At 45.6% G+C, this 19,400-nt stretch overlaps 1 protein-coding gene across 2 annotated transcripts in view; it reads right to left on the bottom strand.

Moving 5' to 3' along the window:
* Positions 1 to 19,400, bottom strand: part of KDM4B (lysine demethylase 4B) — a 233,181-nt gene that overhangs the window by 59,699 nt on the left and 154,082 nt on the right. Inside the window, exons 10-11 of one of the 2 annotated variants that reach the window (XM_087922621.1) lie at positions 17,707 to 17,903; positions 4,161 to 4,369 (exon numbers count right to left, since the gene is read on the bottom strand). In XM_087922621.1, coding sequence (XP_087778747.1) covers positions 4,161 to 4,369; positions 17,707 to 17,903 — 406 coding nt within the window. The remainder of the gene's footprint in view (positions 1 to 4,160; positions 4,370 to 17,706; positions 17,904 to 19,400) is intronic. The other variant, XM_087922622.1, reaches the window with a different exon arrangement.

Here is a 19,400-nt window from a genome sequence, read left to right as displayed (position 1 = left end):
CTCATGTTAACCAAGGAGAACCGAGCCCGGAAGGAGATGACGGGCCCCTCCCAGAAAGAGCTGGGAAAGCTGCTCAGCCACAAAGGGAGCCCCCCCGTCCCGGGGAAGCCCATCACTTAAGCGGTTGCCCCTAGCAGGTTTCGGCTCCCATTTAAAAGCTCTTCGCCTCCAACACAACCATTCATCTCTTTCCCCCTCTTCTCTTCTCCGGGCTCCTCTGCTACTTATCTCTCACTCCCCTCCGGAGACGTTGGCATTTTTCAGGCCATTGATTTCATTCTGTAACTGGTGTGTGTGTGTGTGTGTGTGTGTGTGTGTGTGTGTGTGTGAGAGAGAGAGAGAGAGAGAGAGAGAGAGAGAGAGAGAGAGAGAGAGAGACTTTCAGGAAAGCCAAGCACGCACTTCACAATGTGTTGCTGCTGTTTTTGAGACTGGGAGGGAGGGATACTGGCTCCGGTTGCACAATGTTGTGTCCACACACAACGGTGGGCTCCTTTCTTGAGGACCAGCAGCAGCCAAAAATTGCATTAAAAGAGAGATACAATCGAGATCAAGGGAGGTACTAATACCACTCTATAAAGCCTTAGTAAGACCACACCTAGAGTACTGCATCCAGTTTTGGTCCCGACACTATAAAAAAGATGTTGAGGCTCTAGAAAAAAAGTGCAGAGAAGAGCAACCAGGATGATGAGGGGACCGGAGACTAAAACATACGATGAACGGTTGCAGGAACTGGGCCTGGCTAGTCTAGGGAAGAGAAGGACCAGGGGAGACATGATAGAAGCCTTCCAATATTTGAGGGGCTGCCACAGGGAGGAAGGAATTCAAGCTATTTTCCAAGGCACCCGAAGGCCAGACAAGGAATAATGGATGGAAACTGATCGAGGAGAGATTCAACCAGGAAATAAGGAGAAACTTTCTGACAGGGAGAACAATCAACCCATGGAGCAGAAGTTGCCCTTGGAAGTTGAGGGAGCGCCATCACTTGAGACTTTCAAGAAGAGATTGGACTGCCATCTGTAGAAATGGTGTAGGGTCTCCTGCTTGGGTGGGGTGGGGGTTGGACTAGATGACCTACAAGGTCCCTTCCAACTCTGATTATCTGTCTGTTAGTGGGAGAAAACAGGATCCTGCCAGGATGTAAGGATGCTGAACTGGCTGTCAGGAGAATTGAGTCAGATCTCCATCAAATCAACAGGGTTCTTATTACAGGTAGTCCTCGACTTATGACAGTTTGCTTAGTGACTGTTCAAAGTTACCCTGAAAAGGAGGACTTTTGACTGTTTTTTTTACACTTACGACCATTGCGGCATCTCCATGGTCATGTGATTTACATTCAAATGGTTGACAACCGGCTCATATTTATGACGGTCGCAGGGTCCCCGGAGGTCACACGATCCCCTTTTGAGACCTTCTGACAAGCAAAGTCAATGGGGAAGCCAGATTTGCTTAACAACTGGGTGACTCATTTAACAACTGCAGGGATTCACTTAACACATGTGGCAAGAAAAATCATAAAATGGGGCAAAACTTAACAAATGTCTTGCTTAACAACAAAAAATTGGGGGCTCAATTGTTTCTAAGTCGAGGACGACCTGCACTGACTCTCAATTGATGGATTAATCGATGATTGATATATTAACCAGGTATGTTTCGCCTCCCTTCCATCTCACTGTAAGCAACCTGGGATGTATGGGGTGTGTGGAAACGACACAGCAATCTGATAAACAACAGCAAAGAGAAACAAAAATGCAAAATAAAAGACCCACAGAAAGAACCATCTTCAGAGTAGGGGGAAAAACACCGACCAGAGGATGGGGGAAAAGATAAAAATGGCTCCCTCGAGGATGCAGCCCCCTGAGCAAGTGTCTGCCTGGGGGCTCCAACCTAGCCAGGTCTCGAGGATCCTCCGGAAGACCAGAAGGGACAGAGCTCATTTAATTTCGAGGGGGAAGAAGGACCTTCCGTGCACCGAGTGCCATGGCAGAGAAAGCTCATCTCCTGGGACCCATCCAATAAGGCCCCTAGCTTGCACCGATGATGTTACTTAGTTGGGTAATCAAAGGTCTGCAAGGAAACCACCAAGCTCAGAGAGAACCAAAGACCCAACAGCCGCCCTCCTCCTCCTCTCCACAACCCCTCCTCCATTCAAGCACTGATGATGCTATCTAGTTGGGTCATGAAATGCCTGCAAGGAAATCAGCCAAGCTCAGAGAGCACCAAGGAGCCCACACCTTGAGGACAGACTACATTTCTCTCACCTGGGCAGGTAGCCTATTCCCCAAACAGGTTAATCTTTATCTTGTCTAGACAGACTGGATTGTTGTATGCCACCCCAGAGTGCTTTCCATGACATGGGTGGCTATATACATTTGCTGAATAAATCCACAATGTATTTTAAAACAACAACACAGCCTCAACTTATTGGTCCTGTTCTGGGACATCGACAGTCTCACCTGGAGTGTGCGAAGATCAGAGAAGCAGCTGGGGATTACTTGGGCATTGACACGGATTCAGTACACACTTTTAGTGGCGTCGTGTCAAATAACGTGGCAACCAAGCTGAGCTCCATGGAACTTCACGACCCAACACTTCATGGAGTATTTCAATAAGCCTACTCTCTCACTTTCGGCAAACAGCCAGCCATACAGACAAAGAACCGCTCTTAAAATGCTGCTCCAAACTCAAGACCGTTTAATCCAGAAAGTGGTTGGGGACCCCTGATCACGACTAAAATGCCTAGTCATTAAGGCTCATCCTGCTTCAGGCATGAAAGACAGCAGGTGACTTTGGGCCAAGTCATCCTCTCTCAGCCTGCTGTGGTTCGCCGGCAGCAGGTGTGGACGGCTGAGGTCTCTGACAAGTGAGGACACGGATGAGGGGCCTGAGTGAGAAGCCAGGATGGGGCCAGAACTATCGGAGAGTGGGGTGCTACCTGCAGAGCTTGGGGGGGTCTGGCAGCAGTGACATAGAGGACTTTGGGGAGCCTGTGCCCAGTGCACATGCACGCAGGGCTGCTCAAAGGAAAGAGCAGCTGAAGCAGCATGGGTGACTCTGGAGTAAGGCTGGAAGGTGATGGGCCCTCCCATAAGGGATAAAAGCCAGCCTTCGGGGTTGGCTTCTTTGCGGGAAGCAAAGAAGTTCTTTCTGCTCAGAGTCCTCGTTGAAGCCCTGCTTACTCCGTTGTTGTTTTTTTTGAAACTTCTGGCTTGGGATATTTATCTGCAATTAGTCCTTTGTTCTTGGCAGCCTTTCGCAACCTTGAAAGGGCTTGCTCTCACCTGTTAGTTTTGAATGACTCTTGGCTGTGAATGCACAGAGTTCACAGCACCGCATTGAAAAGGTTCGCTTTTTTGTTTGTTTGATTTGAACAAGGCTTGGGTCAGAACAGAGCCCAGACCACCTCACAGGGTTGTCATTGTGCGGACAAAGAAGAGAAGGAAGGTGTATCAGGTATGTTCACCACCAGGAATCACTGATAAAAAATAAAGGTGGGCTAAAAATAAGTATTTTGTGGATGCCTAATTCTAAAGCCTCACATGAAATCTCAACCATTTTGACTTCAAATCAGACAACGACGTCTAGAAGGCCCCACAGATCAAAGAGAGCAGGCTGGCACTTTTAATAAAAGTTAAAGGATAATACATTTGTAGCTCAGGGTTGAAGTGAGGGGTGCTCTCTGAGCTGGGTTGTTTTCTGGCAGATGTTTCATTACCTAAGTGGATAACGCCATCAGGGCTGCTATATACAGCAAGGGTCTTCAAGCTTTGTTTGAGACTTGTGGATTTCAACTCCCAGAATTCCTGAGCTAACATGAATGGAGGAAGAATTTGGGGACTTGAAGTCCGCAAGTCTGAAAGCTGTCAAGTTTGAAGGCCCCTGGTCTAACATGGGGGGCCTTCAACATCAGCCATTTTAAGACTTTGTGGCCTTCAACTCCCAGAATTCCTGAGATAACCTGACTGGAGGAGGAATTCTGGGAGTTGAAGTCCACACGTCTTAAAGCTGTCAAGTTATAAAGGTTCCTGGCCAAATCACTCTGAGATGCCTTCTTGAGGCTCCTTTAAAAAAAGGACTGGAATAGCAATTCTGACATCCTCTGTCAAAGTCAAAAGGGACTATGGCAACAAAATAAAACGATGATGGGAATTCAACCGTACCTCTGAAACGGAGAGGAACGTCGGCCACAGCCTTACCTTCTTTGCTTTCTAACACTTTAGGTTTGTCTTCTTCATCCAAGCTGGGGACCCTCCTCTGGTCCTCCTTCTCTGACACCTCATCCAAGCTGGTGTCCATGGCAATGGCGTCCACGAGCGACTTCTGATCCTGGGTCTTGTGCCTTCGGGGCTGGCTTCGTTTCCGGTTTGCCCTGGATTGGGAAAAGAAGACAAATGTTGGCAGGAAATCCTGAGCCACGGATTGGCCAGAGAAAACACGGAGAAAAATCCACTGGCAGCATTCATGGAAGGCATTGGGGTGAGGGGTGGAGGGGTGCAGAAGCTCACATTTCCACACTCAGCAGGATCCCGTAAAAGTATACTTGCGGGTCATTTCCGTTCAGGGTATGGCAGCATCAATTCAGCGCCAGAAAAGTACAGTCAGATGGCTGAGGCATCATTTAACTTCTTTATAATCACATAAAGTAAATTTTACAAACCCGTTGAGATTTCTCCAACGTGGAGCGAACTCAAACAGAAGCACACACGTTACAGGTTCAGAGCAGAGCAACAACGCAACTCCAGCAGACAAGCAAGAGAGTGAAGTTTCCTGTGAGAGCTGAGCACAGAACAGAGAGAAGCCAAGCCCAGATGCTCCCTTTCAGTTTCAGCCCCTCAACTCAGCTCTCATTGGCTGACCTGGTTACAAAAACTCTATTCCAGTTCATGAATTGACTCTGACAATTTCCCCTCTTTGCAGACAACTGGACAGTGGAGGGGAAGAAACTCACCTCATCTGTTCTTCCTCACTTTCAAATTTCAACACAACGTTTATACACTTTGGAAATTACGTGTTCATCATCTGCGCACAACTGAATCTTTTGGATAACTGTAAATGGTCAGACCACGGACAACTAGATCCTAGTGTCATTCATTTTATAACCACATGATCTGTGAGAGCCATGGTGGTGCAGTGGTGAGGGGGCAGCATTTGCAGGCTAACTCTGCCCACTGCCAGGAGTTCGATCTTGACCGGCTCAAGGTGGACTTGGCCTTCCGTCCTTTCGAGGTGGGTAAAACAAGGACCCAGATTGTTGGGGGCAACAGGCTGACTTTGTAAACTGCTTAGAGAGGGCGGTAAAGCAATGTGAAGCAATGTGATGACCTAGGGTGGGACACACATGTAACAAAATCCAAAAAGTAAATAAATGTCCTTTAATGCCTCCAACTTGGCCCCACTGTTCAATATTTCTCTGTTGGGAGATAAAACGTACTCAAAAATAGTCTTTGAAAGAAAGCAATACAGTCCGAACTTAATGAGCAGATAGAGGTGAAATTAAAAACTAAACAAACTACAATGATGAAATTTCCACAACGGAACAGGAGAAGCATTTACCAAATTCAAGGAGATAACAAGGCACAGTCTGTTGGAAGGACGCCAACCAAGATAACTTCAGACCAAAATAACACACGCTTTGTTTCCAGCATGCGCCAGTACGCAGGTACAAACTCTTATTCAGTTGTCACAGCTGCAGGGGAGCCATCGGTGCGCCTGTACAATTTTTCAGCTAAGTTCCTTCCCCACCGAATGAAAACCAGCTCGTCCTCGCTTAACGACTACAGTTGGAACCAGCCGTGTGGTTGCTAAGCAAAACCACAACTCTTTTTAGGGGCTGGATGTGATGACCCAGGGTGGGATACAAAACAAACTCAGTCACAGAAAACAGGTGAAGTCTCTTTCATTCCTTCACTTTGCTTCCAAACTCTGAATATTCTTGAGAGAATGCAAAAAACTCCCACACAAACAGTTACAAGAAGGAAAAAAGCAACACAAATCAGGCAAGATAAGGGCTGGAGGACGTCCACAGATAACAGAACACACAGTGGGAAGGATGCCAAACTCAAGAGAGGAACCATAAACTAGAGATATTTCCACGTTTTGTTTCCAGCATTCGCCCGTACACAAATCCGTCCTCTTATTCAGTTGTCACAGCTGCAGCCCATGAAGAGGATCAAGGCCCTCTCCTCCTGAGTAGACCACCTCTCTCCCTTATCCTCTCCTCCCTGCGTGACCTAGGATGGAGAGGGGATGGGCCTGGGTCCTCAGCTGGCCTCTGCCCTTCCCCATCCTCCTCCACCACCTCCGGAGCCCCACTTCCACTCCCTGTCGGCTGTTCCTCCTCTCCCTCCGACTCAGTCTCCACCAGGGGCGTGACAAGCGGTAAGTGCTATCGCTATCGCTCTCTAACTCAGACTACTACAAAGTCGTGTGAAGGACAAAGTCGCCCGATAATCTCACCTTGGATTAAAGCCAATGGAATAATACAGAGAAGACTCCGAAGAACTGCTAGGAACTGATATTATAGGGAAGAGTTCGCATTTCAGCCCTTTATTCCCTCTTTTCCTCAAGTGCCTTCTTGTGAACAAGAATCTTTTGTGTTTTGCAGACATTAACACCGGGCACGATAATGCCAAAACATCAGAGCCTTTCCATCTTGCCATATTAAATCATCAAATCCGAGAAGAGGGCAACCTTCCTTTCTCTCAAAACCTCAGATGAACCTCTGATGCAGCCTAAAGCTTTGAGAGAAAGGCTGCAGAAACAGCCGCCTCCGTTTAGACATACTGGCTCTAAACTGAAGGTTAGCTCGCTTGCTGGAGCCAACATCCCTTTTATCTAAGTAAACCTTTGTTAAAGAGGGAATTCTTCTGTGAGAATTGTTCTTGGGGAAGTTTTTTTTTTTTTTTTTTGCAATTCAGACAGCTAGCAAAAATCCTCGGCGCTCTCTGAGCTTGGTTGTTTTCCGGAAGATGTTTCATGACCCAACTAGGTAACATCATCAGTGCTGGAAGGGAGCGGGGTTTGCTTTCTGTTAACAGACCAGTAGCTTGCCCTGCCAGTGTGGGTGGGTGTGGTCTTGGTTGCTCCTTGATTATGCTGTGGTTTAAAGAGAATACCAAACCCCGCTCCCTTCTGGCACTGATGATGTTACCTAGTAAGGTGATAAAATGTCTGCAAGAATACAGCCAAACTCAGAGAGCACCGAAGACCGCACAGCTCAGACCTGATTTACAAATATGCTCTTCTATAGGGATCACACGGTCTGACCTGGACAACTGGAAGGCAGCAGTTTTGAATGTCCCGCTCTTGGCCCTTTACTACGCTAGCTCTCCGTTGCTATTCTTCCCCATGCCGTGCTGCTCTGCTTAGCGGCCTGCCACTGGTGGGGACGTGTGTGCTGACATGGACCTGAATCTCTGCAGCTGAAACTCATAGGAACAGAGCCCTAGCTCTTGGTCCTGGCCTGTCAGGCCCAGCTGCAGCATGATTTACAGCAGGGGTCTCCAACCTGGGAAGCCTTAAAGACTCGTGCGCTTCAACTCCCAGAATTCCTTAGCCAGTGAAGCAAAGCTGGCTGAGGAACTCTGGGAGTCGAAGCGCACACAAGTCTTAAAAGTTGCCAAGGTTGGAGACCCCTGATTTACAGAGCCTCAGTGCAATGGCAGAAGAGTCAATGAAAACCTGGAATTAAGGAGAAACTGCCTAACTGTGAGGACAATTAACAGGCATGATACCCCTCTGAAAAAAAAAATCGGGGCCAGCCAAAAGAGACCCCCCCCGCCGCGCGCCAAGAAATCGCACACACAACACACCAACGCTACACACCCTTCCTTTCCAGCCGGTCAGGTGTGGATCAGCTCCAGAGCTGGGCAGCCGTTTCCCTGGTGGTGGGGCCAAGGCCGCCGCCCGGGGAGCGCCCGCTGCTTTCCCTCGCCAGGGCCGGGCGGTGGCGGGTTGCACAGAGGCTGGTCTGTGGCTACCCAGCTCCCTTTTCCTGCCGCTCAGCGGCCTCCGCTCGCACCGCCCGGGCTCCGCTCAGGTATCTGGCTGGGGCTGTCAGGAGTTGCTACCGCTGGCGCAGCTCCGCGCGGCTCCAGTCCCGCGTTGTCTCAGGAAGGGAAAGGCAAAACCGGGAGCCGCCGCTGCCGTTGCAAAGCGCCACCGCGGCCCTTCCTTTTTGCCTTTCCCTTCCCGAGGCAACGCAGGACTGGAGCCGCGCGGAGCCGCGCTGGCGGTAGCAACTCCTGACTCAGGGCCTCCGAGGGGAGGGGAAGGAGGAGAAGAAGGGGTGGGGGGGAAAGGGTGTGGGGGGGGGCGATTCCCCCCAAAAATCGGAATTCCGATTCTAATCGGAAGAATATCATGTCTGAATTAACCAGTGGAACAACAGCTCGGGTGAGGGAGCGTGGCACGATCCCAGAAGTGGCTGCCATGTCTGGAGTGACCAGCATTCAGTGCGTCCCCTCAGAAAATGGCATCCACTTCCAGGATCGCATCATGTGGCCTGTCCTCCTCCCCTAACTTGAGCTCCAGAGTTCTGGGAAAGGCAAGTGAGGGGGAGGATGTGGGGTGAGGAGCAGAGCCATGGCCCACAGAGACCCCACAGAGAGGGGGATGGAGGGGAGATAGTGGGTAGGGCACTGCAGTGGCCCTTGTTAGGTGTAACAGGGAATGACTGAGGGGTGCTGAGGCAGCCATAAGTTTGGGACCAGGTCGTAGGTAGATTTTGGGGGTCCAAAAAGGGCCGCCAAGCCACCAGTTGTAAATCAAGGACTATTCTGTACAGGTAATCCATGACTTACAACAGTTCGTTTAGTGATCGTTCAAAGTTACAATCATCATCATCATCTTTTCACAACCTCATGAAATCCCTTGTGGGATGCAGTCTGGGCAACTGAATGGAGCTGAGTGTTTCCTGGCCGGATGCCCATCCTGTCGCCAGGGCGGAGTCATATTCAGCAGATATATTCTCATCGGGCCCAGAGAGAGAAGTATCTGCCTCTACCTTAGGATCGAACTCACAGCCTCCTGATTGTGAGGCGAGAGCTCCGCCGCTAGGCCACCGCACCCCTCATTGTTCAAAGTGACAGTGGCGCTGAAAAATGTGACTTCTGACCGTTTTTCAAAGTTGTGACCATTGCGGTCATGTGATCAAAATTCAGGCGCTTGGCAACTGACTCACATTCAAGATGGCTGCAATGTCTCCGGGGGGGTCATGTGATTCCCCTTTGGGGATCTTCAGGCAAGCAAAGCCAACGGGCAAAGACAGATTCACTCAATCACCGGGTTACTAGCTTATCGGCCGTAGGGATTTGCGTAAGAACCGAGACAGGAAAAGTTTGTAAAAATGGGGCAAAACTTGTTGGGTATATGAATACTCCAACTGGTTTGGGTTGAATAAATATATGAACCTAGGTTTAAGTGTTTTGTAGCTTTAAGCAAGAAACTGCAATGTCATTGTGGGTGCGGTTGCAGGCAGCAATATAGGTAGGAAGGGAAACGTAATAGCCCCGGCTTCTGGATGCACCTGGTTCTGTTCCTGGTCTGCTGCCTGCTGGAACGTCTATCTGCTTACTTTTGGAGGCTACTGTGCCAGATACCATTTCAACTGAACACAAAGACTGTTTGCTTGGTGAGCTGAGGATTCAGCGTTGTCTTTGAGAGAAAGGTATCGGGAGGAGAAGATTTACAAGCAGATAAGGACATTGTATTTACTGTTAATGGACTTGATAACTGGATGGATATACTGGATAATGATATATGGACTGAATGACACTTCTTAATCTCTGTGTGTATTAAATAACTATTTAAAACCACAAACTGTGTTTTTGTCTCCAGTGTGTGTATACTCTTGGGCCCACTCTCTCTCTCATTTGCCTGCCTGGCTTGACTGCTGCTGCACACTCTGCTAGGGGGTTTATCCCCAAACACTAACATTGGTTATGGGCCCAGCAGAGTGCACAGTCTAACTAACCAGGATATAGCAGTGAGAGCTGGTGTGAGTTGCACATTACTGTAAATACAAACTGTTTGTTAAATAGTTATTTTTCACAAGAGCAATGGCACAAGTAAATTTGCCAAGTCTGTCCATGATATCCAGACTAGATGGAACAAACTATGTTTCATGGTCACTGAAGTGTAGTTTACTGCTACGAAGAGAAGGTTTGTGGAACATAATAACAAACCCACCAGATGTATCTAACTTAAATCCTAATGATGAAGAGGATTATAAACTGATACAGGACTATGAACGAAAAAATGAACAGGCTTTGTGCATCATAGGTCTCACCCTGTCTGACCAGCAACTCATTCATATCCGTGGAGTGGAAAATGCTGCAGACTGCTGGGAGAATCTCAAAAGGATTTATGTTCGAGACAGTGTAGGAGCTCATATCAATCTTACACGGAAGCTGTTTAGAACACATCTTGAGATAAATGGAGACATGTTAACTCATTTAAACTGTATGAAAAGCATTTTTCAACAATTGCAAGAAAAAGAGCTTATCTTTAATGAGTTGCAACAAGTATACATCATACTGTCTTCATTGGATCGAAGCTATGATGATTTTGTGACTGCATTAGAGGTGTTGCCTAAAGACAGTTTATCAGTAACTGAGATAACCGGCAGGCTATTAGAACAAGCCAGAAGAAGGAGTGAACGTGACCAGCTGAGGGAAGATAAGAATAAGGAAGAGAAATTATCTTCAAAGCCTGAGAGAAACCAGCTGTGTAAAGTAAAGCACCCGGAAGAAGAGAATTTATCTTCGACGGCATACACAATTAAAAAGTGTTTTAATTGTGGAGGCAGAGGACATTTGGCAAGATTCTGCAGAAAAGGAAAAAGCCAGAATGTAAAGAAGCCAAAGAAATCCTTTGAACTGGCCATGTTTGGCAATTGTGATATGAAGAATGATTTATGGGTGGTGGACAGTGGTGCATCCCACTGCATCACGAGAGATAAGACAAAGTTTATAAAAATGTCTACAAGCTCACAACGTATATCACTTGCCAATGGTTGGCACCTCAAGGCCAAGGGTGAAGGTATTGCTTATTGTCCATGTTTAAACCAGAATATAAAAATGTTGTATGTACCACAGTTAAAGATGAACTTACTTTCTGTAAGAGTATTAGATAAACTAGGATATGTGGTTACATTTAAGAATAATAAGTGCATACTGGAAAGAGATGGCAAAAAGGTAACTGCAGCTTTAAATGGAGCTTTATATGTCTTACATGATAGTAAGAAAGGGGAGGCACAGACTGTATTTAATAATATCAAGCCTCATGATGAATATATCCATTTATTGCATAGACGTTTGGGGCATGTAAATTTTAAAATGCTAAAACGTACAGTGGAGTTATCTGAAGGAATAAGGTTAAAGCCCTGTGATAAGTATTTGCGTTGTAATGTCTGTTGTGAAGATAAGAGTAAAATATTGCCTGCAAATAGACTAAATGGTTTCAAAACTAAAGAACCTTTAGAAGTAGTATTTGCAGACATTATAGGTCCAAAGAAACCCAGTATGGGGGGTGCTCGATATATACTGAGCATTATGGACCATTACTCTAGATATGGGTTTTGCTACCTAATGAAAAGCAAAACTGAAACATATCAACATTTCTTCAATTGGTTAAGGTTTGCTGAAAGAAAAACCAAACGGCAACTTATAACCCTGGTGACAGATAATGGTACGGAATTTGTTAATAGCAAATTCCAGAGTAGGTTAAAGGCAGCTGGAATAGCTCATAAGACATCTGCACCATACAGACCACAGCACAATGCATATGTTGAAAGGCGAGGCCAAACATTGCAGGCGATGACCCGTACTATGTTAACTGATTCTGGGTTACCTGATTCTTTGTGGGGGGAGGCCACAATGTGTGCTAATCATTTATTAAATAATGTGGTTAACTCAACCACTGGTGAAATACCATTCACCATGTGGCATGGCAGGAAGCCTGATCTGAGTTACCTGCACACATTTGGTGCACCAGCATGGGTGCATATCCCTACACAACTCAGGCGTAAAGGGCAACATAGAGCTAAACAATTATTCTTCGTTGGTTATCAAGCTAACCATAGGGCATATAGATTTTGGGAGAAAGGCACATCTAAGGTGTTATGTAGTGCTAATGCCCAATTTCTAGAGCACGTAGGATGGGATAAATTAGAGCAGGATAACAATAACGAGGTGGTTATTGAATCATATAGAAATCCCATTAAGTATCCCTGTAACTTTAAGAAAGAAGTAAAGCAAGAAGTACAGGAAGAAGTACAGCCCCTAGAGGAAGAAATAGCTGAAGATGAGGAACAGGTAGTAACTCAACCAAGCCCAGTAATACCCAGAAGGACTACACGTATTTCTAGACCGCCTGATAGATACCAGGCTAATACAGTGTGCCAGGAAAATAGAATCCCAAATACTGTGGATGAGATTAGAAGATATCCTTCTAAAGAGAAAGAAAATTGGTATGCAGCAATTAATAAAGAATTGAAGTCTCTGAAGGATATGAAAGTGTATGAAAACGTGAGATTACCTAGTAATGAAAAACCCATTGGATGCAAATGGATTTTTAAAATAAAAACAGATAAGGATAGAAACACAATCCATAAGGCAAGGTTAGTAGCCCAAGGCTTTAGACAAAGTGCAAAAGACTATGATGAAGTATTTGCACCTAGTCTTAAAGCAGCAACTTTAAGGGCAGCATTAGTGTGGGCAGCAAGCAAGAAATATATAGTTAACCATTTAGATGTGGAAACTGCTTACTTGCATGCTCCACTAAGACATACTGTATATATGAAAAAGCCTAGTGGATTGAAAGGTAATAATGATAATGATTGTTGGTTGTTAAAGAAGAGCCTATATGGTCTTAAACAATCGGGCTATGAATGGAACCAGTATATTGTGAAGGAACTGACCAATATAGGGTTTAAAGCTGGTTTAGCCGACCCATGTCTATTTAAGAGAGAGAAACATGGGAAGATATCATTATTATTGTTGTTTACTGATGATATTGCTCTGATAACTAAGACTAATGATGAAGCAAATGAAATAATTGCATCATTAGCCAAGAAAGTAAAAATCAAGCAATTAGGTGAGATAAAGAGATATCTAGGTTTGAATATAATGAAAACACAGAAAGGGTTTAAGATATCTCAGGAAGATAAGATATCTAAATTGCTATTAGATTATAAGATGGAACTTTGTAAGCCTGCAAAGACTCCAATGAGTCAGGATATTTGCAAAATGGATACACAAAGTCCCAAATGTGATAAGGAACTGTATCAATCCTTGATTGGTAGCTTATCATATATTAGCAATTGGTCAAGGCCAGATATTGCTTTTAGTATTAACCAGCTGGCTCGACACAATAATGATCCGCTTCAATGTCACTGGATAGCATTGAAAAGAATCCTAAGATATCTTAAAGGAACATTACACTATGCACTGTATTTAGAACCAAAAGGTGATCTCATATTGAGTGCTTATGCAGATGCTAGTTTTGCAGCAGAAAGAGATACTAGAAAGTCGACTTCAGGAACAGCCATAATGCTGGGTAAGACGTTAATAGGCTGGAAGTCAATAAGGCAACAGCATATAAGTTTGTCTACTATGGAGGCAGAATTCTCCTGTTTATCATTATTGTGTACTGAGTTGATTATGTACAAACAAATGTTGAAGGATATGGGTATAACGGTAAATTACCCTATAGTTGTACATGAAGATAATCAGGCAACAATTCAAATGGCCACTAATATTGCAATTAAAACGAAAAGTAAACATACAGATTTGAGATATCTTAATGTAAGACAATCTGTACAGAGTAAATTGATACAGCTGGAGTACTGCATGTCGGAGGACAATGTAGCTGATCATTTTACTAAAGCCCAAGGTGCCATTAAGCATCTAGAGAGTTGTGAAAAATATGGGTTTAGAATGTAAAGGTTATATATTTATGTCACCCAAAAGGGGAGAATGTTGGGTATATGAATACTCCAACTGGTTTGGGTTGAATAAATATATGAACCTAGGTTTAAGTGTTTTGTAGCTTTAAGCAAGAAACTGCAATGTCATTGTGGGTGCGGTTGCAGGCAGCAATATAGGTAGGAAGGGAAACGTAATAGCCCCGGCTTCTGGATGCACCTGGTTCTGTTCCTGGTCTGCTGCCTGCTGGAACGTCTATCTGCTTACTTTTGGAGGCTACTGTGCCAGATACCATTTCAACTGAACACAAAGACTGTTTGCTTGGTGAGCTGAGGATTCAGCGTTGTCTTTGAGAGAAAGGTATCGGGAGGAGAAGATTTACAAGCAGATAAGGACATTGTATTTACTGTTAATGGACTTGATAACTGGATGGATATACTGGATAATGATATATGGACTGAATGACACTTCTTAATCTCTGTGTGTATTAAATAACTATTTAAAACCACAAACTGTGTTTTTGTCTCCAGTGTGTGTATACTCTTGGGCCCACTCTCTCTCTCATTTGCCTGCCTGGCTTGACTGCTGCTGCACACTCTGCTAGGGGGTTTATCCCCAAACACTAACAAAACTCACTGAACCAACTGTCTTGCGTAGCCATGGAAATGTTGGGCTCTATTGTGGTCGTTCCTCGAGGACCATCTTTACTAGTTGAGCTGCCTTGTGTGGGAATTATTTTTCTCCTTTTAAGGGAAGTCCTGATTGCGGGGCAGGAGGAGAGTCGGCGACATGCTCAGCTATCTCCCCCCAGCACAGCTGCCCACGGATCAACACGTCTCCCCGCAGGAAGCCTGGTGAAATGGGATCACTGCTCACTATCGACAGTCCACTCTGTTGACCAATTAAGCCTTTGCCACAATCAATTAACCGTTATGTAAACAGCAACTGTGTCAACCCGACAACTCCACTAAGCCAGGCAAGATTGGGAGACAAAATGAAGCAATGGCTCTCATCGGCAGATAGGATTCAGCGGCCGAGCGATAAATAACTCCTGGCTGGGGAAACAAAAGACATGTCAACATTTTTTACATGCCAGAATACACATTTGGGGTGTTTGTTTGTATATCGGGCATTGTGTCTGCAGAGGGAGGAACATTTTCCTCAGGAATGGATAGCGCAAAACAAACCGAAGCCTGAAAAATTTCCCCGGCCCAACATGTCAGACTCGATGGACAGCGACTGGGGTCGACAACCACATCCTGCTAGGAAGGAGAAGGAAATATTAAAAATCGACTTGACAAATGGGGTTCCCAGCCAGCGGTCCTCTCCATCCAAAAGAGACGATTTATAGAGAGCAAGGTTTCCAAGCAGAAGCGTCAACAGCTCAACAGAGGCCGGGATGGAGCAGAGAAAAAATTGCTTTTCATTTAATATTGCAGGAGAAATTTGTGGGTATGGACTGCAATGGGGAGGAGGAAAAAAAAAAGGGGCTTGTGGGTTACCATGAGGATTAAATTGCAGAGATAAATGAGAAAGTTGGACGTTAGAAGGCTGTCGGTCCAATGTACGAGCAGTTCTTGAGGCTGGAAAGTTACTCTAGGACAGTGGTCCCCACTGGTGGTCCGTGAGAAAATGTTGGTGGTCCACAGAGAAATGTCTCCCCCAAAGCAATTAATCCAGGCTGTGCGGGAACACGAGGCTACGCCGCCCACAGAAACACAAGGCTTGCGTCGCTTACATTGCAAACAACACGAGGTAGTGAGGGGAGGGGGGGAAGAGCAGAGGGGGAGAACTTGCCCCACTCGCCCCAAGCGCCTGGCCTGGCCACGGAGCTGCTTCTTTCAGCTTCTTTCTTTTTCTACTTTTGGCTGCACGCAAGGAAAGCAGCAGAAGTCTTTCTTTCTCACCCCCAAACTCCGCCAGAAAGGAGTCTTTGGGACGCTGCAAGGCCTCCTGCTCCAAGAGGCTGCGCCGGTGCGACAAGACTCACAAAGACTCATTTCTGGTGGAGTTTGGGGGAGAGAAAGAAAGACTTTTGCTGCTTCTGCTGCTTTCCTTGCATGAAGCCAAAAGTCTCTCTCTCTCTCTCTCTCTCTCTCTCTCTCTCTCTCCCACCAAAGTCAGCAAACCACCGTCAGTCAAAATTCATATTAGTGGTCTACGGGATTTAAAATTATGAGTTTGGTGGTCCCTGAGCCCCAAAAGGTTGGCGACCCCTGCGTCTAGGAGGATTGTTTATTTATTTATTTACAGGTAGTTCTTGATTTTACGATGCATTTAGCGACTGTTCAAAGTTACAACGGCATTGGGGGAAAAAAAGTGACTTATGGCTTGTTTTCAAACCTATGATCGTTGCAACATCCCTATGGTCCCGTGATCAAAATTCAGGTGCTTGGCAACTGGTTCATACTTAGGATGGTTGCAGTGCCTTGTGGTCATGTGAACCCCCTTTGTGACCTCATGACAAGCAAAGCCGGGTTCACTTAATGACCGTGTGACTAACTGAACAACTCCAGTGGTTCACTTAACAACTGTGCCAAGAAATGTCTCCAATTGGGCCCAAACTCACTTAACAACTGTCTTGCCTAGCAATGGAAATCTTGGACTAACTTGTGGTTCCAAGTTGAGGATCATTTGTAATTAAAGAGTTTTAAGACACCGCATTTCAATGCCTCTGTTAAATGCGGGCGTACTAGCCCTGAGCCTATATGGCAGGGGTGTCAAACTCAATTTCATTGAGGGCCACATCAGGGCTGTGGTTGACCTTGGAGGGCATGGCTGACTGGGTGAGCATGGCCAGTTTGACACCAGTCCCCAAACTGCTGGCATGTCTCCTTTTCATATTGGGTAGACCGGGCCAAAGCCACGCTGGCCTGATCTTTCCTCTTCGCACTGGGTAAACCAGGGCGGCCCGGCGGGCTGGATCCGACCACATTGTGGGCCGGATATGGGCCTTGAGTTTGACACCCCTCCTATATGGCACACCCAGAAATGCCCTCCCCTCTTGCTTCTCTTAAACGTGGGTGGACTACAACTCTCAGAATTCCTTCCTACTTACCTCTCATATTTAGATAGCTAGCTAGCTAGATGATAGACGGATAGAGACAAAGAGATGGATGGCTAGATAGATAGGTAGGTAGGTAGGTATAAACAGACAAACACAGACAGACAGACAAAGAGATGGATAGAAATGAGTGGCTAGATGGATAGATAGATATATATATAGAGAGAGAGACAGACAGACAAAGGGATGGATAGAAATGGATGGATAGAGAGAGACGGACAATAGAAGATGGATAGATGAACAGATAGATGGATGAATGGATGGATAGATAGACAGACACACAGTAGATAAAAAGATGGAAGGATGGGTGGGTAGGTAAACAGAGAGGGAGACAGATAAAATATGAATCACATGGAGGCTTTTAGCATGGTCAAAAATAGTGACCGTTATTCCTGAAAAAAATCACTCGGAATGCCACATTTTGCCCAGCTACAGTATTTGTACATCTTCACCAGACAAATGTTCATATTTTTTTTTGCTCCTTTCTCTCCCACAAAAAGGAAAAGGAGTGGAATTTATAGACGAATATCCCCTCTACTTTTAATTCTTCCTACTGAGCAAGAAGCAATCATCCTTTTCTCCAACCGCTCAGCCATCATCGCACCTGCAGAGCTGACACGCCTCAGTTGAGGCAATTTGGGCGGCGCTTTGCAGGTGCGCCAGTCAAGAGTCAGAAAGGGGGCACAAGTAAGGGGTTATTTTTGCTTCTTGTTTTACCTGCGTAGCATCTTTGCCTTCAAGGCGTTCTTTGTCTCATTCCAGGCGTCCAGCTCGGGAGACGTCAAAGGGGTGGGCTTCATGTGATCCAAAACCGAGTTGTCTTTTCCTTGTTTCCATAAGTCATACCGCTCAGGCTGTAGCACCCGCACAAAAACATCCATAGAGATCTTCACTGTGTCTTTCCGACAGGTGCACTGAAAAACAAAACGAAACAAATTCATGACAGTCATATATATATATATATAAAAAAAAAGATATTGAGAAAGAGCGCAGAGAAGAGCCACAAAGACGATTAGGGGACTGGAGGCTGAAACATACGAAGAATGGTTGCAGGAATTCGGTAGGTTTGGTTTCATGAAAAGAAGGACTGCGGGTGACAAGATACCAATCTTCTAATATCTCAGGGATTGCCACAAAAAGGAGGGGGGGTCAATCTATTCTCCAAAGCCCCCAAAGGCAGGACAAGAAACAATGGATGGAAACTAATCAAGGAGAGAAGCAACCTGGAATTAAGGAGAAACTTCCTAACAGTGAGAACAATTAGCCAGAGGAACAACTTCCCTTCAAAAATTATGGGTGTTCAATCACTGGAGACTTTTTAAAGAAGAGGCTGGACAGCCATTTGTCTGAAATAGTATAGGGTTTCCTGCTTGAGCAGGGGGCTGGACTAGAAGACCTCCAAGGTCCCTTCCAGCTCTCTCGTTTTTCTTCAAATGATGATCAGGTGATGTATCAAGGTACTAAATGTGGAGTCCTTGATGCTCTCTGAGCCTGCGGATGTTTCACGACTCAACTAGGTCACATTATCAGTTCTAGAAGGGAGACTAGGGTTTTTAAAAATATTTCCACAGCGTTCATTTACAGGCCGTTCAAATGCAATAATCAAAAAGCCAAAAAGGAAACAGAAAGACCAAAACATTTCTTGGCCAACAATCAACACCCAGATTAGCAGAGATTAACATTAAGATTAACACTAAACAATCACCAAGTAGTAAAAAGACGCTCCGATCAAGGAACTATTGATTCAGACAAACAACCCAACATTAAACAACAGCCTAACCAAGGAACCACTACGAACACTCCCACAAACACCGAAAGGGAAGGCTCTGTTGATATTAACAGAGAGCAAATCCCTCTTCCTTTCTAACACTGATGATGTTACCTAGTTGGGTCATGAAATGTTAAGAAAAACACCCAAGCTCAGAAGGCATCAATAACCGCACAACTTAAGCGTGAGTTACAAATATTCTCTCCTCAAGGTAGGAAGCCTGGCTGACAGAGCAGGGGGTTGAGAGAGAGAAAGCGTGGAGGGGTATGTGTGTCTGGGGGGGGGGTACATTTCACATTTCAAATAATAGTTCCCAACGTTAGCTACAGAATATTATTAAGGATTTCCTCAGCTGGAAATGAAACACCGATTGAGATAAGGAAATCTTGCCAGGTTGTCGCTCCAGAAAAAAAAAAAAATTGTGTGCAGACTGTAAAAAACAAGAGAGAAAGGGTTACGGAGCAGAGCCTGAAGGACAGGAGAGCAGGGGGCGAGCGTAAAGACGAAGGAGGAGGATTTTTAGTAGGTAGGAGGCTACGTCAAGATGAAATAAACTTTGGGTGGGTGTTCAGAAGATTGGGAAAAAATGACAAAAGACGGGAAAGACTGGAAAGAAGGAAGCTTCAAAGAGGAAATGTAGACC

The sequence above is a fragment of the Pseudonaja textilis genome, chromosome 1 (genome assembly GCF_049901715.1).
Source record: "Pseudonaja textilis isolate UNSWEBS1 chromosome 1, rPseTex1.2, whole genome shotgun sequence".
Classification (NCBI taxonomy): Eukaryota; Metazoa; Chordata; class Lepidosauria; order Squamata; family Elapidae; genus Pseudonaja; species Pseudonaja textilis.
Note: the sequence above shows the minus strand (reverse complement) of the source record. Positions and strands in the feature narration are given on the sequence as shown.